The sequence below is a fragment of the Lissotriton helveticus genome, chromosome 12, assembly GCF_964261635.1.
Source record: "Lissotriton helveticus chromosome 12, aLisHel1.1, whole genome shotgun sequence".
Taxonomy (NCBI): Eukaryota; Metazoa; Chordata; class Amphibia; order Caudata; family Salamandridae; genus Lissotriton; species Lissotriton helveticus.
Window position 1 is genome coordinate 848278444 of NC_136073.1, and position 22620 is coordinate 848301063.

Below are 22620 nucleotides of genomic sequence, written 5' to 3' on the forward strand. Positions count from 1 at the left end.
GATTTAGAGGCAAACAATTGTTGCATATTTTAAAAGTTATGTCGAACTTTTTTTTTCTTTTCCTTCTCTAGTGTAAAGCTGTCAAATAATGCAGGTGGGGCAATGTGAGTTTGCACACGCAGCAGCGGTGTTGTAAATGGATTGGCCCTGCTCTCCCCCACCCCCCGGTGCCTGGTTGCGTAAGTTGCCTCCCCGGGCTCGCGCTGTGCAGGGCAGGGCGCTGATGGACAGGTGGGGAGGCTGGCCTTGCGGCCTCCTCTTCCTGTTGCCATGGAGGTGTCCACAGTGCTTTGTTGACTGTAACAATGCACCCATAGCCAGGGCTTGGACTCCTGTGTCTGTCACTCTCAGGTGGAGCCTGGACCCTTTGCACGGGCGGCAGGCAGGCGGGGGGCGTTTGGGGATGTCTCGGTTGGACTGCCGGGACCCGGGGGCCGTCCCACGCAGGACTTTGGAGGTCGACTTTCCGGCCCCCTTGAACAGGTGAGCTGCTTTTGGAGTTTAGTGGAAAGCGCTGGCAGCTTGCAGTTATGGACTGTGGCATTTATATAGCGCTTACTAGTCCCATGTGGGGCAACGAAGCGTTTGGTACAAGGCGCTTTTTGGCATTTTTTTTAGATGTGCGGAACATGGCCTGGAGAAAATGCAGGAAGGGGTGGGGGGCTTTACAAGATATCGGAACGTAATTGGTAGGCCTGTTCTGTGAGATTGCTTTGGAAACAGGTTATTGGGAAGTGACCTCAGGAAGGCGCCTGGAGGTGGTTAGACGAACAGTGTGCGCTATATATTAGAGAATGAACATGTACGAACTCAATTAATTGCACTATATACCCAGCGGTCTTCTCCGTAGTGCGTTGTATTCCTACTCATTATGTAATGGCATGTCAAACGGTGCTGTCACCATGGGAGCCAGGGTCATACTTACATATATAATATATTTTGGTGGGGTCGGGGCGACACCCAACCACAATTTCAGTATAAATTCTGAATGTATTCAAGGCAGAACACGAATGTGGTAGTCTCGTGCACGTGTGAAATTGTGTAATGTGATACATTTTAAAATTGGCCAATTCCATTAATCTATTTCATTGCCAAATCTCTCGTGTCACCTCCGAACACACTCGTCTTCACTGCCACTCCTGCTCAGCAGAGGGCGCTGGTGATCTTTGAAAGTGATATATTCTTGCCCTGAATTTTAATAACCGAGCCAGACTTCTAGAGGGATCGGAAGTTCTCTGCCGAGAACATTTTGTAACGAGCATTGGTAAAGCTAATGAGTTTCACTTTTGGTACCTACTGACTTTGCCAGTACGTGCAGACATTTTCCCAGGGGCCTGAAACCGTGGCTTCGGCTGAGGGGGCCATTAATGCCAACAGGGTGGGGCTCAGGAGTGCGGTGGATGTAAAGCGGGCCTGGGTTAAGCGTTAACATGGTGCAGACTGAGACTCGTGGAGTTATTTGAGGGTTTCATTCTACACTGCCCTCTAAATCATGGCCTCATGTCTAGAAGAGACACCGGTTTAACAAAGCGGTGTTATGCCTTATTTTAGTCTCTGTCCATTTACCACCCCTGGGGTAAGCTGCCCCCGCTTGCTATCAATGCCTTTACAAAGTCGAGTATGCAAAGGAAGTACACTGATTTAGTGAATGAATAAAATAGCATTTTAGGCCTCACAATCTCCATATTCTTTTAGTCTCTTATCTGTAAACATTAGGAGTGCTTAGAAACATGCTCAGTTAAAGTAACAAGTAAAAAGTATAAAGTAAGCTATATAAACTCGTTGACTCCCGCTTTCCTGAGACTTGCACTATAAACGTTGCTTGTGCACGAAGCATTGAATTTGTTCCTCTAATCGCGGTTAGTAATGTCTGTGCACACGCTTCCTTTATTGCTTTTGATTATATATATATATATATATATATATATATATATATATATATATATATATATATATATATATATATATAGCTGTGTATTTTTACATTCTTGTGAAAGACCTTCTGAATAAATCCGTGCACAATTTTCTCTGGATCCCCTAATGTTTGGTTGAGATGTGAATTACAGATTGTAATCCAGTAATTTCTGTATTTACTTCAACGGTGAAGACTACTCTTTTTCAACCCTTGTGTGTTCACATTCAGTACTGAAGTAAAAGCTGAGCTGTGCACACCCAATATTTGAGTAAATACTATCTAAATTGAAGTATGTGGTTTCCTTGAAGACCTGCGTAGAAACAGAATTGTTGAAAAGCAGTGTATCAACAAGGGCTCATGGTGAATGACCTTTCACATTTGGCATGCACCGTTGGTACTGTGTAGACCAGCAGTTGCAATGCTGTTACAATTTTTTGTGTGGTTCCCTGACTCTGAGCAGTGGAAGGATACAAGTAATCCATTCAAAATGATGGTAAAGAAGCTGTGCTACAAAGGAAGGCAAACACAAGAGGAGGAAGAAAAGCCATTGGTTAATAGCAAGCCAATCAGATTGGCAGTGGGTGGGCCCAAAGCTCCCTGTAGGTATTGGTATTTTCCACAATAAGTTTTCGACTGGTCAGACCTAAAAACAGGTCGGTAAATGGTGCATTTGCAAGGGCAGAAGATGTTTAGGATCTGCTTTGCAAAAGTAAATATAAGCAATGCAGGTTGCTTGGGAAAGTGTCACAAATGCTGATTTACTAAGGGAAGGGAGTGTAGTGTGTTTCTCCCGTTTATTTACCAAGTAAATGTCCACTCAAATGAATGCATGTAAGTATTGCGTGATACAAGCGGTCATAATGCTACAATATCTTTGATAACATTGTAGTACAAAAATGTGCAGAAATCTGCAGTCATTTACGCTTTTTGAGTCAATTCTCTTCCTGTTTTCTTTTAGTTTACATGCTGTCAATCTGCAGTCATTGGTCCTGCACTCATGACTGACACCACTGAGGGTATCTTAAATGGAAACCTGCTTTCTAATTTTTCAGTTTTTAAACAGAAATATAGGCAATAAAACCACTGTTTCCATCTCTATTTATGTGTAGAGTAAAAAAATGTAAATTTAAAACTTATTCGTTCTGATTGCCCTTGAGGTGGAACCAAATCTTCACTCAAACCAAGTCAAAGTAACAAGGGGCATTGTGGGTGATGTAAAGAAACCTTTTGAGTGTGATGTCCTTTCACCCCCCCAGCGATGAAGTGATCACGCTGCCAGGACCCCTCAACGCCCCAATAATAAAGCAGGCGGTGAGATGGAAGACCACGCCCATGGGCAGAGATGCACAGTCTCAGGTGTGGTACACAGGGCTGTCCAATGGCAACAATCGTGAGGCCTACAACCGCTGGTACGACTGGTACAAGAGGCGTGAGCTGAAGTCTGTGCCGCACGGTAAGCAGGGTACCTTATCTCCGTGAGTATGTGGGACGGGGGTGATTTATTTCTGGGTGTTTGCAAATAACTTTTTTAAATTAACCAGGTGAAACTACCTTATGCCCTCTGTCTGAGTCTCCAGAGTGTCATCACAAAAAGGGATGAAGCTCATTTTGTTTCAGAAGAATAATACATTTCAGGCCATATTTTAAAATTTTCACCAAATACTAATTAAGTTAATACATTTTTATCCATTTTCTGATTGATCACTTTTTGTTTTGCTGCTTGTTTACATTGTTCCTTTGCAACAAGTAAACCTAAACTAGCACTTCTTCCTGGTTTGACTAAGGGGCTCATTATGATGTCGAGCAGAATCACTTCCTCCTGACCCTGATTTTGGTATACTATTAGGATTGCTTGTCGGGCCCCATGAGCTGGCACAGAAGGGGAGGATTCCTCAATTATTATTCAATGGAAATGGATAGTTCCTTGCCCGTAAATACCGCCGTGCTGCTACGCTAGTTGAACCAAAATTGGTTATTTTTACTATTAAGGGGCCAATTGAACCCCTGGATACAGACTAGCCTATTTTTGTAGTCTGTTATTTTGGAAGATAGGCATATTACATTACATATAATATTAATTATTTTTGAGTGTAGTAGAGATCATATCTGGTCCTGATGAGTAAAGCAGTGAGGGCTGCTTTTGAAACATGTCGACCTAGTAGGGCGTAACACATACCCCCTACTCCATCCCCTTTTTAATGTTTCCAGCTAGGGAAGTGAATACAATTTGTTTTTTTCCACTAGCCAGGGAATTTTTAATTGTTTTGCTAACTTTCACACACCCTACCACTCTCACTATCCACACCACACATAGCCTATTTTCATAAGATCAAGTGCTTCCGTGTATTCGTAGGTCGAAGCACGCCCCGCCCCGTAGAGGGACGGGAAGACCCCTATGATGAAGCATGACACTATGGGAATTCATAGTGTGTGAGGGGTATTTTAAAAACACATAGTGCCTTCCAGGACATTCCCGGGTTTGACCACCCTCACCTTATAATTTATTTATTTTGCATCACGAAAAATTTCTTAGTATAAAGCAATAATAAATTAGTCACAAGAAGTTAAAGAAAATGATCTACAATTAATATACATTTGAAAAAAAGCAGAATTGTGTGACCCAGCGTCACGGACACACCTTTGCACCATAGTGCAAGGGTGTCTCTGCAAGTCTAACGTACGTTTTATACTGGAAGGACGCCCTTACGGTACAAAATACTATGCTTAGACTAACTTTAAATATTTCCCACTTTGTATGTGTGCTGTACAGTGCAGCACACATGCAAAGTCGGAAAATAAAGGAGAAAAGAAGCCTTTCTCCTTCATAGCACCGATCTGAAGTGGGTGCTTTTTTTTCAGACGCTAAACCTTGTCAACTTTTTTAAGTACATGGGGTTTAGCATCAGAAACCTTAGGTGGTGCACGGGAACGCCCATGCACCACCCAGGGTCCGCTACCTTGGTGCTAAGTAATGTGAAGCAGCGATATGCATGCTTTTCATTGCATGCAAGGGATTTTCCAGCATAAAACAGGTCTTATGCTAGGTAACAAAAGTGTGTGTTGTTTTGCATCACTTTTGTTGGGCAAGCACAGTGTTAAATCTTAGTATTAGACCCCCAATGTGTGTGCAATAAGCAAGGCCACAGGAATTATACGACGAGGAGGACCAAATTATTTTGAAATTTTGACTAAATTATGTGGAAGAAGAGGCAAATTATGTGCCACAATGCAGGATATTGTGACCGTATTACTGCATTATTTTGTCTTTTTTTTGTTGTTGTTTTGTTTACACATGGGCACAGTGTCCAGTCAAAGGGTCCGCCTCATTCATTTAACGCTCAAAAACAGCAATAGGCCACTGAATGGTGACCAGTCAACCTCTGTGAAGCGCCTTCCACTGCTTGGCAACACATATTGCAGCGTCTTTAGTAACTGTTGATCCGTTTGAGCTACAAACATTTTTTTTGGGGGGGGGGGGGGTAAAATATGCAAATTATGCTGCAAATGATACATTATGTGGCAAACCCGGCAAACCCATAATTAGGCGGTAAAGTCTTCCACCGCAGAATTACATAATTCCAGTGGCTTTGGGCATTCTTAACAAGTGGCTCCCGGAACAATTGCTTTGAGAATAGTTGCTGTGTGGTTTGATGCACAGTCCCAACCAGATACGATATATGTCACATTATCATATGCATCTTAATTTGGTAAAGCGTAATTAGTTTCTGCATGCTGTCCAGGTGTGCTGTGCAATGCAAGCTATAGCCGGGCTATTACATGAGTACTTGTAGGTGGCAGTAGATGGCGCTCCAGCTCAAGGCTTCACAGCGGACCCACATTCACCTTACGTGACACAGAGAAGCTGGACGTGGGCCAGAGGGCTGCTCCTGCTGCCAACCCCTGGCACACTCCACTGGCGGCATGTGGTTAAGGCCCTGCCCATGCGGCGCGTGATGCGCTATGACGTAGTCACAATTAGCATCCTATTTCACAAGTGGATGGTGTCAGCTTTTGGAGGTACAAAGGCCCTCCAAACATTACAAACGGACATAAAATCGTGGGCAGAGGAGTTTTAGCTTTTGAATGTGTGTTAAGCCATTTTTCTGCAATGGACAAAAACTGATTTTACACTCATATATATATATATACACAATACAAATATTTACTCGGAGAAAGATTTTACTCGGTTGGAGATTTACACCTATTCGGGCAGGAGTAAATATACTTCCAGGGTATTAATGTAAACCGGTAAATACAACTATTGGTAGGGTTACAAAATGGGTTTCTGACTGGGGAAAAAAATATCCCCATTGGAAAATAAAGTTAAACAATGAAAGAAAGTACATTTGCACTTCTGCTATATGGAAAAATAGACACGTGCAAGTATGGAATTCACAAACGGATTTCCGGGTAACACCTGGAAACTGCGACGACTGCAGATTTGAAGGAGCATTCTTCAAATATTGTGAACTCAAAAAAGATAGGAAAACTGCCCCCATGCGAGGTAACCTACCTGCGGCATAGTTTTGATTATTTTTTTTAAACCATTAGGCCCCATGTAACTTTCCCTGCTGTCGATTCACACATCTGTGCATCAAACACGCACTTGACGCTCTCCCAGAGCCAGGGGGGAGGAGTCAAGGGAGTGTCTTAGTTGTATTTTTGGGTTATATTATATTACAATATTATATGACGTTATATTATATTACATTATATTACAATATTATATGACGTTATATTATATTACATTATATTACATTATATTCTGTTATATGATATCTTTTGTTATATTACATTTTATTCTATTATGATATTATATGATGTTATATTACATTATAATACGATATTATATTTAATTATATTTTACTATATTTTTTATATTGTAATATATTGTATTACATTATATATTTTATTACATTATATTATATATTAATTACATTTAATTATATTTTATTATATCATATTATACCCTATTAGAACATATATCCTATCATATTATACCATATATTACATCATATATTATATCATATTAAATCATATCAAATTATATTATGTCCTATTATATTATATCATATTCTGCTGTTTCTGCTTATCCTCTCCAGCCTATGCTCAGCACCTGAGGGAGGCCTGCTTTTACGACCCAACAGTCCCGGCCCAGTACCTGCACCCCGGCACCCGATGGGGGCCCTTCGAGTGGAACGACAGGCCCATCCCCCGGAAGGAGTTTGGTAAGGATGTAATGTTACTTGACGGCTCCATGTCATCAGGAGCACCGTTTTCCAGTACTGGCGTTCCTTTAACATTCTGGTGCATGATGGGAGTTGTAGTGTTGGTTTAGTTCAATTGGGCCGACCAAGTGCAGCATCAGAGCTGAAAACCACGGTTTCTAGATGGAAACCCAGGATGGCACACAGGGTCCCGGATGACATGGGTTCTTTAGGTACCCTTACATGGGGCTGACCAGCTGCACAGTGTTCGGCCTAGAGTGTGGGAGGGGGCATGGAGAGAAAGAGGCGCGTGGGTTGGCCGGGTGTATTATGCAAGTGTTACATTGTGCCCCATTAGGTGAACAAGCAGAGGTGGGTGAGCCAACAAACCAACAGGGAGAGCCGAGCCCTGAAAACACTTGGCATATAAATCATGCAACAAACATCATGTGAAAAGATAATAGTCTCTTTAAAATCAAGGAAAGGTATATCTTTAACATGCAGATTATTTGTGTACACTGCACACATTGAACTCACATATTGGGAGGCGCTCTCGTTTGTGCTGATGATGAAAGGAGGTGGCTCTATGAAATAAAATATGTGCCTAGGATCACACAATTTGGTCAAGCTGGGAGGACAGGATTGGATGGTCCCAGGTTTTCTGGTTTCAGATAATGCAATTCACCCACTAGATGGCTACCTCTTTCTCTCCCTTTTTAGCACCAAAGGTTCATGTTCTGTTTTTACTTCTTGGCGCATGATGGTCGAGCGTGGGTGGCAGCAGCGGCCACGTTAAAGCTCGGCTCGTTTCGGGCTTGAGGCTCCGAGAGGAGCTGGGCCAGGCCCGGGCCTCAGGTGGCTCGCCTACCTCTAACGACTAGAGCCCAGACACCCGCCAATGACAATGAAGGAGGCCACGCAGCCCTGACCCATCTACTGCCCCCTGGACACTTCCTCCGACACCTGCCCCCTAGGGGCTCACTCAGCTCTACTCCATCTACTGCCCTCCTGGAAGCTTCTACCCCCCCCCCTCCCCTAGGAGGTGACACACACACACCTACTCCATCTGGCACATCCGGTGGGTGACCCTGCCCCTTAGGATAGGCCTTCCGGCAGCGCCCCCACCCACTTCCTGCGAACAATCTACATTTCAAGAGCATTGCCCGTGGCGCCCCCACCCCGTCGAGGCCGCACCCGTGCAGTGATGTCAGGGAATGTCCCATTAACCCTTTGCTGAGGGGGGGGGGCGGCGCCTTTACCAGCAGCAGCCCGGCACGCCGTGAGAAGATGCCGCAGGGCCGGCGGGGGAGCATACACATATGAATTTAACGAGGCACCGGGTGTGAACCAGGGCGCATGACGTCAGCAGAGGGAAACAAACAGGATAAAAAAAGGCCGAGATACTAAAAGGGGATGAACCGGCTCAGGCGGTGCAAGGGTGCGGGCACTAGTGAATGCACTCGTGCGTGCGCCTCGGGTGGAGCCGCGAGCCCTACCCTGTGCATCCGTGCAAGCCGCCACCATGGATCCGCGGAGCGCGCGCGGCCCCAGGGTGGTGCCAGAGAGGGCCGGGGTGAGTGGCAGCTGGTGTTGTAGGCCTGAGGGCAAGATACGAGCGATGCCCAGCGTGCCTGGTTGTGGGCCCGCCCTGTGGGGTGCGAAGTATTCGACAAGGTGCGCCTGTGGCCCAGGAGAGGGCTGTACTGAAGGCCAGCAAGAGATGGAGGCCTGGGGGCAAACTATGAGCAGAGCCACGGGCGCCCTGGTATGCCAGGCCACCAGAGGTGGGCGCAGGCAGAGGGGGTGAGGCTAGGGTGACCAGCCGTCCGTAAATTTCACGGACCGTCCGTAATTTCGGCCATCTGTCCGTTGTCCATGAAGGATTCTTTAACGGACGCCATTTGTCCGTAATTTTAACCGGCCACCGGTCGCACCTCCCTAAAGCCGGCACAGCTTCCACCCACCTCCCTTCTTGACTTGACATGACGCATTCAGGGCTGTTTGCATCTGAATAGATGCTCCTGCTCTTGAAGCTGCAGCCCCCACCCCTCTCACCTCCAGCCCTTGATGAGCTGTTAAGAGGTGCTTGAAGGTGACTTAGAGGGGGGGCTGCAGCTTCAGGCGCAGGGGGCATCTATTCAGATGCAAACAACCCTGAATGCGCCATGTCTACAATTTGTGTGAGACATTTCCTTTCTGCCCAGGGCCCCAAACATCCTACAACCGGTCTGGATTACACCAAGGCAGCACGTGGTTCTCTTCACAGCACAGAGCTTAATTACTGTCACTAAATTGTAAACAAACCTCGATTCTTCAAACATGAAGTCTTTAATGTAATAAAATAAAGAAATGTCACGATCGCACCCACACTGATTAACAAAGTAAGGAGGACAATCAGTTAAATCAGTTCTCTTGGAGTATCTCCTTTAAGTACTGTTCATCACAGTGGGGGATGGCAAAAGCAACATTTTGGAAAGAGAGACTGACTTTTTTTTTTTCTTCTTTTTTTTCCCCTTCATTTTCTTCATTTCTTTCTTCTCATTGTCTTGTCCAGGAGGGGGTGAGGAGCCCTACCCCACCCTGGAAGAGACCAAGATGATACTAGAATACCGAATGCCCACCCCTGTGCCCAACCTGGTGGATCCTGGTCCCCCTCCTGCCCCGCCCCAGTGATGGCTCCTGTCCCTCCCCCTCGACCTGTGGTGGATCCAGTCTCTGCCCTGGGTGGCTTCTGTCCCAGTCCAGGAATGGCTCCTGCAGCTCAAAAAGGCTCAGCTCAAAATTAATATGAAAAGGTGGGCGAGGGAGTAAGTGAAGGGATGACTGGATGGCTGGTTGAATTAGTGAAAGGGTGAATGGATGAATGAAAGATTGAATAGATGGATAATAAAAGAGGATGGCTTGATTGATGAGTGAGTGGTGGAAAGATGGAAGGGAGAAAGGGTAAATAGCTGGATGTATGGGTGGAAGGGTAGCTGGATGGGTAAAAGGGTGGATGGATGAGTGAAAGGATGGATGAGTAAAAAGGTGGATGAGTGAGTGGGTGGGTGGTTGGATGAGTGAAATGATGGATGGATTGATGAATTGATAAGTGCAAGGGTGAATGGATGGACAGATGAGTGAAAGGGTGGATGTAGGGATGGATGAGTGAGTGAAAGGGAGGGTAGATGGACTAAAGAATGAATAGATGAGTGAAGGAGTTAAAGGATAAATGGATGAGAGAAAGAATGGATGAGTGATAGGGTCAATGGATGGATTCATGAGTGGATGAGTAGATGGATGGGTGGATGGATGGAAGGAAGGATTGCTAAGTGAAAGGGACGCTGGAGAGAGAAAGGGAGGATGATGGATGACTGAAAGGGTGGATGGGTGGAAGGATGAGTGACTGGGTGGATGGATGAGTAAGGGAAAGGATGGCTGGATGGGTGAAAGGGTAAATGGCTGGATGGAATAGTGAATGGATGGATGGGTAGAAGAGTGGATGGATGAGTGTACAGATGGCTAGGGTGAAAGGGTGGATGGATGGATGAATGAAGGGATGGATGAGTGAAAGGATAGATGGAAGAGATGGGAGGATACATGATGGATAGGTTTGCAAATGGTTGAATATGTTTGGATATGGCTGGGCTTACTTATATACTATTGCGCGACCTCTGATGTGTCTGTAAAACGTATCCAATTGTCCTGAAGTTTTGTCCTGAATTTTGACCTCCTGTCCTGAATTTGTGTCCTGAATTTTGACCCTTTGTCCTGAATTTTTACACTCACCGTCCTGAATTTGCACCAATGCCAGTTGGTCACCCTAGGTTAGGCGGTGACCCAAAGCAGTGAGTAACACGACAGACCACGCACAGAGGCTGGCAGGAGCCGAGAGATAACCCTGCGTCCCTGGGGCCGCCATGACGGGTCCTTGTAAATCGCTTCCGGGGCTCCATAGGGCCACAGAATCTTGGTCACAGAATCGGCTCTCAGATGAACTGAACTGAACTTCCGGTGGTGATGGTGGGGACTTCTCAGTTTTTGCGGCTCACACCTGTGGTGAGCTCAGTGCAATGTGAGGTTTCAGTGAGTGGCCTGCCCCTACCCCCTGCGCCCCATCCCCACCCCCCTTTGGCTGCGGCATGCATTTTGTTTAGAATCCACATGGACTATACAATATTTATCACGGACGTTCTGCATTGCAAACGATCTTTACGAGTCGTGTGATGACCTCCAAGTGTCCCTGGGTAGGTTCCGGTCTATGGCCCTAGGGTTCGGGGAGGCGGGGTTAGTGTCCTGCAGCTCAGCCAGACATCCATGTGTCTGCCACTGGGGACCCCTCGGTCCATGGCTTGGTCTTAGAGTCTCTTGTCCCCTCCACTCGTCCTATGCGCCACCTCTCCCCACCGCCCCCACAGTTTAACCTCTGTGTGATCTCTTCCTCATCTTCCAGTGTTCATATGTTGTTTCTGTGGCCCCCTGGCCTACTGCAAGATCCGTTCCTGGCTGGGCCATGGACGGCCGGACAGGCCTCTTGTTCCACTGGGCATTACCCCGGTGGGTTGGAGTTATTGAAGTACAGTTTTGAAAGCCCAGGGCTGACCCTGTTTCCTCTGTCACTTTCCCAAGCAGACACATGGGACTTCAGGAGAAAGAGCGGAAAGGAGCAGCGAGGCAGAGAGAAAGTGATCTGAGAGGGGGAAGGAGAGAGGAGAGAGAGAGTGAATGGATGGAAAAGCAGAGACTGCTTCAAGTTGAAGGGAGCGGGGCTGGTTTGGGCATATTGTGCCAGGGCTGTTTTTGCTTCCCTGATCCGGACCAGGTCATTAAACCTGAATAGATGAGTGAGCAATCACCAGATCCCGCCCACTTGCAGTTAACTCACCCGATTGCATGGCCTACGTATATCACCAATGCAAAATACAACAGACACACACCAACAAAAACTGCTAAACCGATCTTCCCACAACCTGATGTACACAATACTAAAGACACTTTATGTAGCAAAGCAATGCCTCCCAACCACACAACTTACCAACACCAATGCAGGACAAATCAAACATCCACACCCCCCACCTTACAACACCAAACTCCCCTACTGGGCAGAGCGCTGCTACCCTAACAGTACACCACATTCCTTACACAACCACATTCGACAACAACAAACCCACACACGCACAACACAGCATCCAACCCACGTAGCTGCAAAGCAGTGCCGCCCCAGCATTACAACACTCTGCTTACACCCGCGAACAATAGTAGAGGTACACAATACACATCCAAGGTGTATCCTCCTGCACACTTGAAGGCCCCTGACCAGTTTAGGAGGTACAAAGAAGACACCTAAACAGCAGAGCCAACTTCCTGTGTGTTCACCACACACAACCAGCCAACAGAACAGGCAGATCTGACCACCCACACCATCACTGCAAGCAACACCAGTACCTTACAACTAACAACTAGATGACCTCCCTCCACACACACACACACACACACCAGACTCCTCTCTTATAGCAATAACCACAATACACCCTGTCCGCACCCTCAGGCCACAACGTGGCACTAATACCACATAATTACAAGGGGAGGGTGTCCCAGCAGAACACCCTGGTGCAACTGGCTGGGCTGTGGATGAACTGAGTTCATACCCTACCCTAGACTAACATATCCTACCCCACCCCACCACAGTTTGTAAAAGGCAGTGGGGCCAAACCAACAAGACAGTATTTGTCGTCAATATTCTATGGTTCACGTGGCCATACACTCACATCAAACCTCCAATCAGAAGTAGTTATTTCTTCAAGTTGTAAAGTAGACAGAGAGTGCTGCTACTTTTCGCTGTTTGGTTTTGAGAAATTAAGGAGTAGTGCTCTAATCATAAGATTATAATACTTTTATCAGCTTCAGTGCTACTATCTTCTGGGGAAAAAAATGGAAGTACTCCCGAGGCCGGGCTTACACCCCCCCACCTACCCGCAAAGAAAAGTAGCATAATCGGGAACCACAGTCAATAGGTCAAGGGAGCCCTGGGTCAAAAAAGTTTGGGAACCACTGCTTTAAAGCAATTAAGAAACACCCATAAACAGGCTACATCAACAAGAAATCTCAGATCTCAATGGAAAGGCGCCCAGGCTGCTGGGATTGCTACATGGCCATCCAGATGGAAAGAATGGGCTGTAGAAATGATGAAAACGCGACAGAACTTGCCGTAACAGTGCGAGAGGTGAGGTATAAGCCATGTACAATTGTAGGGATGGGCCCAAGGCCAGAGCATCAGCCAGGATCAGTGATCCTTGGGGCCAGCCGCGCCGAGTCCATGGGCTTTGACAGGGTGCGAGAGCAGCTGGCTGTGATAACAGGAGAGAAAGGCGGGAATCGAGATCTGAGAGCCAGTCTCGGTCAGCCTGGGGACATGGGCGCACTGGTTGACCCCACAGAATTTAGCTGGGCGAATGGGTGAACTAGGCCGACCACCTCACTCCTGGGCCAGTATGGACACTGTCTCAGGTCCTGCCCCTGATTCCAGGTGTTTGTAAAACAAGGTCACTTCACCCAGAAGGCTTCCGGCTCAGACGTGAGCTGAGGACTGGAAACACTGTCTGTACTGACCTGGAGGGAGGTGGTCCCCCTAGGGTGAACCTGGGTGGGGGGTGGATATTGATATAGGAGAGAAGGGAATACATGGGGGTGCTCATGGTTGGGTACAGACACTTCAATATAAAGGGGAAGGGGTGCAGGACAGATGTGCATTCTGTGATAGGGGAGATAGAACCATTGGGGGTGACCCTAGGAGACCACAGGGCCCTTAAAAAGGTGAGAGGATGGACCAGGCCAAGAGGGCCACTGACAAAGGGGAGACGGGGGGACCCTGCGGTCCACAAACGCGCATGGACCAAGGAGAGATGGGGCCATTGGAGTGACCTGGGGAAAGGGCAAAGGGCAAAGCGCAGACCTAAAAAAGAATGACGAGAACAGGTGGGCAACCTGGATCGGTACAGAGGATTCAGCAGGGCCAGATAGTATGCCTGCGACTATCTTGGCATGGAAGAGGGCACAGCAGCTGAGCTAGAATTAAGCAAACTCAATTGTGCTACAGAGCTACCGTGCACGGGCCGCCTCTCCAAGGTCGGACCTGGCTTTCTGTGCATGCAATTAATTGCACCAGCGCTTGCAATAAATAAAATCTGAATGATAATTATCCCTCGATCCAGTAACAGAGCTCCAACCCCCACACCAGGAAGCTTTGCTAGACCCTGCATGGGAAGAATGCCGCCTGGCAGATCCCTTATATGGACAGTAGGCGGAAGGGAATGAGAACAGGGAAGTCTGGATGGAATTGGTCTGCGTATTACTGGAGGGTGGGTGGGGTGCTTTAGATGTACTGAGGCAGGTTGTTCAAGAGTGCTTGTACAGATAGATGATGATGGATGAATGGATAGATGAAAAACGATTGAGTGGATGGATGGATGAAATTGCACAATTGAATATAGGACCTACAGGGAAAGGAGGGAAGGACAGCTGTATGATACACACGCTTCTTGCAGACATTTGAGACACCCTTTGTATAGTCAAGATTATGCATGATGGAAAAGAAGTAGAAATGTTTGCTTCAGATTATAATTATAATAAGAGCTATTTTGCCCCACACGTTTCTCTGAGAGTTTCTCAGGCACAGTAAATTTGATCTGACTGATCTCTCCAGAAATTCACTGACCTTAACACCTTCTGACCTTGTCATCTCCCAGCCTCAACATGTGTTCACTGTTACTTCTTACCTAGATTTATTTTAACCATCATTGCTAACAAACTTGATGCTGTCTAGTCTTGGTGTCTTCAGATCTAGCTGTCTCCCAACCTTATTGTCTTCTGTTCTTCACATATTCTAACTTTGACATTTTATAACCTTGATGTCTCCTTAAAGTCATCTATCCTTGACACCTTTGGAACTTAATTTCTCTTTGCTGACAACTTTTAGCTTAGATGCCTTCCGAACTTGACCTGGGTGTCTTGAATATTGGCTTGCTAGGACTTAAGCATCTCTTGGCATCTCAACCTCCCTTACTTGGTGGCTTCTGACTTTGGCATCTTCCGTTCTTAACTTCTTGCAAACTTTGCGATTGTAATACCAACTGTGTCTAACTTTTGGTGTCTTCCATCTTTGGCTGTCTGTTAATGTTGGCATCATACAACATTCACATCTTCTCACTTTAGCTTCTCTTCCGCTTGTCAGAACTGAGAAAAATGTTGAATTTAGCCCCTGTCCATAACATCTTGTACCTAGGAAATCTTTAGACCTTCACTAACCAATGTTTGTCTTCTCCAGTTGTGAACCGACACACGTTTGGCACTCGACCTGGCCAGACTGAGGAATGCCTTCACCCCTACATAGAAAAATTCTGCTGAACATCCACCGAGGAAGGACTGCCCGGATAAAAAAAAATCGGTGCCTTGTCTGTGGTAGTTCAGCAAGCATCACAATAAACGCCGCCTGTCTGCTCAAATGTTCCTGATTCTGCTTCTTCTTCTTGTCTGTGGGTTGGGAGGTGCTTAAATCATCCTTTGTATAGTGTTCCCCAAATCTCTTCAACTTGTGGGAGAGAGCGCTCTTGTTGTATCTGCATACACTGCAGTCACTCTATTAAAATATTTACAGCATGCGTCCCCATTCACTAATATACACACTATATATAAATAGGCCTAGTAGAAGGCATTCAGCCGAAACGCGTCTGCATGAGCTTTGTATATTTTTTTGCACCCTTATTTGCTTATGCTTGATGGGGAAATACTGGCACCCTCTCAGGAGCAAATGAATGAAACTCACCAGACATAGCAGGTTTGCTCAGAAACAGAGTGAAATGTATTTATTGGTACCAAAAGCATGCATCATTGCTAATTAGCAAGGAAGAAGTCAGGTCTTCTGCCTTAGGGGCTCTCAGACCGCTTCTTCCCAGAGTGGCTGGTTTCTGGGTGCTATATAGTTTAGCAATGCCATGTCAGCAGAACCAGAATAAGGCTCCAAGCCAAATATGGCTAACATGGATGTGCAATGTCTGCACCATGCAAATTATAAACAGCCGGATATGGGCAGACCAGGAAGGCTGGCTAGGCACTGTGTAAGCAACTTGCACAACCAGATTAAGAAATATCATGTAGTCAGGACAAGTAAAGTGACCTCTAAGGCTGATTCAGAAGGATGTATGATGTTACAACGCGATCAAAATGATCGCGGTACATCACAACGCATCTTTTACAACGCAAGTCGTTACCACGACTTGCGCTGTAGGGTGCTGGAATTAGGAATAGTAAAATTTACTATTCCAACTCCACCCTACGTACAGTAGGGAAGGTGTTGGAATAGTAAATCTACTATTCCTTAGTCTAGAGCGCCCTCCAGCGCAAGTCGTGGTAACGACTTGCGTTGTAAAAGGTGCGTCGTAATGGCACTGCGGTGTTTTGACCGCGTTGTAAAGGTTGTTTACCATTCAGAATAGCTGTTGGAAGCTTGTCCAGGCAAGGTCAGATAGGAAGTCCTTTGGAGCTCTGGTCGTCTTGTTAGTGTGAGTGCACAGATATGAATTTAAATGGAAATGCATATATATTTTGCAACAGCTCACCTGAGGTTTGTAATAAAAACATGTTTGCACAGTGTTAGTGCTTCTTGTCTCCTTTTCATTTTTGCCACAGCGTTATGAGGAAGTTATGGCGTGGTTATATAAATAAATATAAGCCAGTGCTGTCGTTTCGCATTCATTGTAAAAACCATCGTTGTAAAGCTTTCGTTGTTCCATCATACATTCGTTTGTATAATTAGTTCAGTGGAAGAAAAACAAAATCCATTCAGGACTGGGAATAGTACCACAATGTCCTGGAGGGAGGCGGTGCACATTACAGCTATGCGTAGTCCAGCTCTTTCTGCCCAGCTCAGAGGAGAGAAAACACCATTATGCCAACGAGTCCATTTACTGCCCATCCTTTCTCTGGATGGAGGTGCCATAATATTAGAGATAGGAGGCCTTAAGGAAGATGGAAGGGAAGAAACAATGGGCAAAACCCAGCCAAGTTTCCTGGGTTTGTGTGCGACTAGCTGAGCCAGCCCAGGTTTTTTTGCTTTAAGTTCTGTATTCTATTATAAAATCAAGACTACAAGTCCCAGAATCCAAAGGAAAAAACTGGACTGGAGAAGTTTATTATGCATGTAACTGGAAAACTTGGCAGCTATGAGGGAGATGGGAGATATAATGGAGGAGACAAAGTTGTGCCTACCCAGAGACGTTAACTCATTAAATGTGGGGGTGGGGGGGTGACATCACACATCCTTTGAGCCCCCTCCCGCCCATTGATTACAGCATACGATGTTCCCTGGTCTTGTCTCACGTTTTGCACCTATTTGCTGATGCGCTGAGTGTAGGGCCAGAAGGGGGGAAAAGAGAGACTAAACGGACTCCGTGGTTTTTAGAGCTCCGTGGTTTTTATGTTCCTGCTGTCGTCTTTGCCCCTCGGGGTAGGAACAGCAGTGCCAGGGCTTCGAGAAGGCAAACATGGGGTAGCAACTGCTACCCCTAATCGACGTCCATGAGACCATTCAAGTAAGAATGGCTGGGATTGAATAAACAGGGACGTGGGACATGTATTTTCCACAAACTAGGGGGCATATGTACAATCCCCTATCTCCACCACAACGTCACTTTGTCCAACATTGTGGCAATAGGGGCTTAGCCTATGGTGGAGCATCTGCGCTCCGTGCTCGACGCGGGTCAAACGGCGGCGCTGGTGCTACTAGATCTAAGCGCCGCCTTTGACACCGTCTCCCACCAGATCCTTCTGCAACGCCTGGAGGAGGCAGGTGTTATCGGCCCCGCTCTCCAGTGGTTCCGTTCTTTTCTTGCTAACCGTTCCTTTTGCGTGGCCGTTCCGCCCCATCAGTCCAAATTTTATCCTCTGGATCTAGGGGTCCCTCAAGGCTCCTCGCTGAGCCCCACGTTATTCAATCTTTACGTGAGGCCGCTGGCTGAGGTCGTCAAGCACTGGGGTATGACCATGGTGTCTTACGCAGATGATACTCAGCTTGCGGTCACGCTCAGCGGGGATGCTGAAATGGATGCTCCTAGATTCCAGAATGGACTTCGAGCGGTCGCCAGTTGGATGACTGTCAACTGTCTCCAGCTGAACGCAAAAAAGACGGAAATCATGATCTTTGGCAAGCATACGGAACTCTGGGGTGACAGGTGGTGGCCTTCGGACCTGGGTCCTACGCCCACTCCGGTCCCTGAGCTAAAAAATCTTGGGGTGTGGCTTGACCCAACTCTCTCTTTTGTCTGCCATACAAAGCGCACGGCGGCATGCTGTTTTGGCATCTTGCGTGGACTACGTCCCGTATTAAATTTTTTTGATGCAACGACTAGGCAACTCGTGGTGCAGGCAACAGTGATCTCCCGACTCGACTATGCCAGTTCCCTTTTGGTGGGGCTCAATCGGGCCGAGATCACCCGCCTTCAGCGCGTACAGAATGCTGCGGCTAGAGCAGTTGTTGGCTTACCTAGATTCTGTCCCACAACTAACGCTCTGCATGCCCTGCACTGGTTACCAATCGCGCAAAGGATCCAGTTCAAGGTTCTTTGTGTAGCCTACAAGATCCTTAAGGGCTCCCCTGCCTTGATTCTCTCAAATCTTCTGTCCCTTTATGCCCCAGTCCGCTCTCTAAGATCATCGGACCTTGAACTGGCGGCCGTCCCCCGCTTTAAACGTAGCCGTGCTGGTGGACGTTCTTTTCGAGTAGCGCCGCCGCTCTCTGGAACTCTCTCCCCCGAGAGATACGTGCCCTAAGTGACTTGCTCAGTTTTCGTCGAGCTGTAAAAACTTTTCTGTTCCCTTAGAGTTCTTATCTTACCCCCTTCTGTTTTGTTGTGTTGCTACCTTGTCGGGCGCCAGGACGCTCCTTTGCTGGAGCATCTGTGCGCGTAATAAATTAGTCTAACATAACATAACATAACATTTACAATGCCATGTTAAGCCAATTAACATGGGTTAATGCTGCCTTGTAAATAAGGCCCCCTTTCACGCTAGGGTTAGCATGAAAGGTGTGGGCAGTGGGTGTGTGGTGGAATGCCTATCGCAAGACCCATTGATTTTTGACACTGCCCCCTATGTACAAGGGTAGCATACATAGGAGGCAGCGCCAAAATTAAGACCAGGGAAAACCTTGTTTTAATTTGGCGAAACGAGGAGAAATGCATTATTTCTCCTCATTTTTGCTGTTTCCAGGTGTGCTGCATTGTGCAAACTGCCATGGATTGTTTATGAACAGGAAGGTCCCCCTTCTTGTACATAAACAACTTGAAAAAAAAATACATTTTGTGACTTTCATGTGTGCTGCAAGAAGCAGCTCAAATAAAAGTGACAAAATGACATTTTAGGACACCGTCCTACACATAAACAATCCTCCCCTGCACGCAGACACCCGGTGCTTCCGGGTGGTGATGGACGGAGCATTTGAACCAATCAAACACTCACACCCAGTCAAAAGATCTGGATTTAATCCATCACCGTTCTTTAGCCCACTCTGCCACCCCAGTTCAGACATGGCTATATGCAAATCAGTCTGACCCTGTGCCTCATGGGAACAGTCCAGCCCGAACTGCCAAGCCATGTCTTCCCTGGACCGGAAACAAGCTGCCGAGGACGCCCGGTTGCTTGAATCCAGTGGCAAAGTGAGCAAGGGACTCACGTCTGAGCATACCCTGCCACACTTATGGTGGCCAAAAGCGGTACAAAAGGGGGTGGTGATGGACGGAGCATCTGAATCAATCAAACAATCAATCAATCAATCATGGCATTTGTATCGCGCGCTACTCACCCAGAAGGGTCTCAAGGCGCTAGGGGGAGGGGGTTGCTACTGCTCGAACAGCCAGGTCTTGAGTTGTTTCCTGAAGGCGAGGTGGTCCTGTGTCAGCCGGAGGTGGATGGGGAGGGAGTTCCATGTCTTGGCTGCCAGGTAGGAGAAGGATCTTCCTCCGGCGGTGGCTCTTCAGATGCGTGGTACAGCGGCGAGGGCGAGGCTTGTAGAGCGTAGCTGGCGGGTGGGTGTGTGGAAGGTCAGGCGGTCGTTGAGGTACTTGGGGCCCAGGTCGTGGAGAGACTTGTGTGCATGGGTGAGAAACACTCACACCCAGTCAAAAGATCTGGGTTTGATCCATCACCGTTCTTTAGCCCACTCTGCCACCCCAGTTCAGACATGGCTATATGCAAATCAGTCTGACCCTGTGCCTCATGGAAACAGTCCAGCCCGAACTGCCAAGCCATGTTTTCCCTGGACCGGAAACAAGCTTCCGAGGACCGGTTTCTGGCATTCCAGCCGTCTTCAGCCCGGCTTGCTTGTATTTAGGTGCTAGGCAGTGAAGACCTGGAGGCACAAGCAGATGGACACTGACTCCATGTTGGGCACATACCTGTTGTTTAATTTCTTGGAGTAAATTCCAGCCGTCTTCAGCCCGGCTTGCTTGAATCCAGTGGCAAAGTGAGCAAGGGACTCACGTCTGAGCATACCCTGCCACACTTATGGCGGCCAAAGCGGTACAAAAGGGGGTGGGACTGGGTGTGAGTGTTTGATTGATTCAGATGCTCCGTCCATCACCACCCCCTTTTGTACCACTCTGCTAAGTGTAGCACCAGTGCAGGGGGAAACACAAGGCTGCACCATATTGTTGTAAATATGGTGCAGCCTGGCGTTTCTGAAGTGGCGGAGTGAGGCGTTAAGCCATGACTGCTAATGCCGCGCTCTGCCACTTCCTCGTACATAGTCCCCTATGTTTTGCTAACTTTACAAAGTTTCTCCTTTTAGCTCTGCCTTTACCCAAACAACTTATTTCGCATTGAAAGATAATTGTGAGCATGGAAGGAGATACATCTCTCTCTCTCTCTAAACGAACACAGCCACGCTGGACAAGGTACAGAGAATTAATATTTCTGTAGTAGGGGATCTCTGTGTATAGTCATAATCTAGTGAATAGTCCAGCCCATGTGCGTGGACCCCGGAGCAATAAAAAATAATCTCTTAGAGTGTCGAAAAATGCAGAAATGCACAGACACTTAAGAGAGAATTTAAAGACAGATAATGCAGCCTAAAAAGGCTACACTGTCCAGTACTTCAACTAGAAATTCCACCAACAAAATCCACAAAACAGCAAAGCCTGTACAGATTTCCCTTGCTTAACAGCAAAAACCCTCTGGAATGATAGAGAGGAGGACCTGGACAGACAAGCCCCATAGGCTGCCATTATGTGGCTCAGAACAGGATACTGTGCCTTTAAGAGAACTTTCCAGAACTTCACAGTATCCAGAATGCACTGCAGGTCCCAATTACTTTCAGTTCTTTTTTCCGGCTCCTGCAAGCAGGACCCTGGAGCATTGAGCTCTCCCTTTTCAAGGGTTTATTGGTGTTTTTTTCACTACAAATCGATTTGAATACTTTCTAAGTACTTTTAGGCTTTTCTTCTTGGTTTCTTGCACTCATTTATGTCAAATATGCCTTCTTTATTTGACAAATGCCCAGAGTGCTCCAGGAAGATGGCTAAGTCAGACCCTCATGAGGTGTGTATCCTCTGCCTGCCCTCTTCCCATGTTCCAGAGGAGTGTGAGATCAGTAAAGGCTTCTCTGGCAGGACCCTGAAGGACAGGATGAAGATCAGACTTCAGGGCCTCGAGGAAAGAAGGCTGAAGGCGCAAGGTGGGTCTGGAGGGGCTTCATCTGCCCATGCTGAGGCCTCTGGGGGGCTCCCCAGGGGCAGGAAGTCCAGCAAACGTCCACAGTCTCCGTCTGGGTCGGTAGCACTGGCCACGACGTCGAGAGGAAGGTCCACGGCCAGCTCCCGGTCTCCCCAGGGCTCTGGGTCGAGAAAACGTCGCCCGTCGACGTCGAGGGACTTACACAGGCCGCCGTCGAACCCAGTGACGATTTCATCGTCGTCGTCTTCGGCATCGACGTCGAGTGATCGGCGTCGACGAGCCTGGCGTCGGCGCTCGCCGTCAAGGCGACACCGCCGATCGCCGTCGTCGAACAGGACATCGTCGTCGTCGAGGGGATCCTCGGCGTCGAAGCCGCCGTCGAAGCGGAAGAGATCGCCGTCGAGGCAGAAGAGAACTCCGGCGAGGAAGAAGTCGACGTCGAGGCGGTCGAGGTCGCCGTCAAGGCGGGCGAGGTCGCCATCGAAGAGGTCGAGGCGGTCGAGGTCGCCGTCGAGGCACAAGCGATTGCCGTCGAGACATAAAGGATCGTCGTCGAGATGGTCGGGATCGACGTCGAGGCATAGAAGCCGTTCGACGCTGAAGCATGGAAGACGGTCGACGCCGAAGGGGCGCACGACGTCGAGGGACCTGCGCTCCACGTCTGAACATCATTCTTCGACGTCGAGGGGCCGTGATACCAGGCCTAGGACTGTGGGGGGCTCCCCTCAGTCCAGGAAGGATGGCGGGTCACCGGGATCGGTGTACTCGGAGGTGTATACTCCGAAGAAGTCTGTTACA

General features: G+C 47.5%; 1 protein-coding gene across 1 annotated transcript; it reads left to right on the forward strand.

Annotated features, from left to right (window-relative positions):
* Nucleotides 1-251: 251 nt before the first annotated feature.
* Nucleotides 252-15602, forward strand: TEKTIP1 (tektin bundle interacting protein 1). Its single transcript, XM_078669631.1, has 4 exons — nucleotides 252-483; nucleotides 3172-3368; nucleotides 7018-7143; nucleotides 15425-15602. Exons 1-4 carry the CDS (start codon nucleotides 404-406, stop codon nucleotides 15502-15504), a joined length of 483 nt encoding a protein of 160 aa, XP_078525757.1. The 5' UTR covers nucleotides 252-403; the 3' UTR covers nucleotides 15505-15602.
* Nucleotides 15603-22620: the final 7018 nt, after the last annotated feature.

Coding starts and splice junctions, on each gene's coding strand:
- TEKTIP1 (XM_078669631.1), top strand. CDS start 404: ATGTCTCGGTTGGACTGCCGGGACCCGGGGGCCGTCCCACGCAGGACT. Junction 484..3,171: donor TTTCCGGCCCCCTTGAACAG/GTGAGCTGCTTT, acceptor TCACCCCCCCAG/CGATGAAGTGATCACGCTGC. Junction 7,144..15,424: donor CATCCCCCGGAAGGAGTTTG/GTAAGGATGTAA, acceptor TGTCTTCTCCAG/TTGTGAACCGACACACGTTT.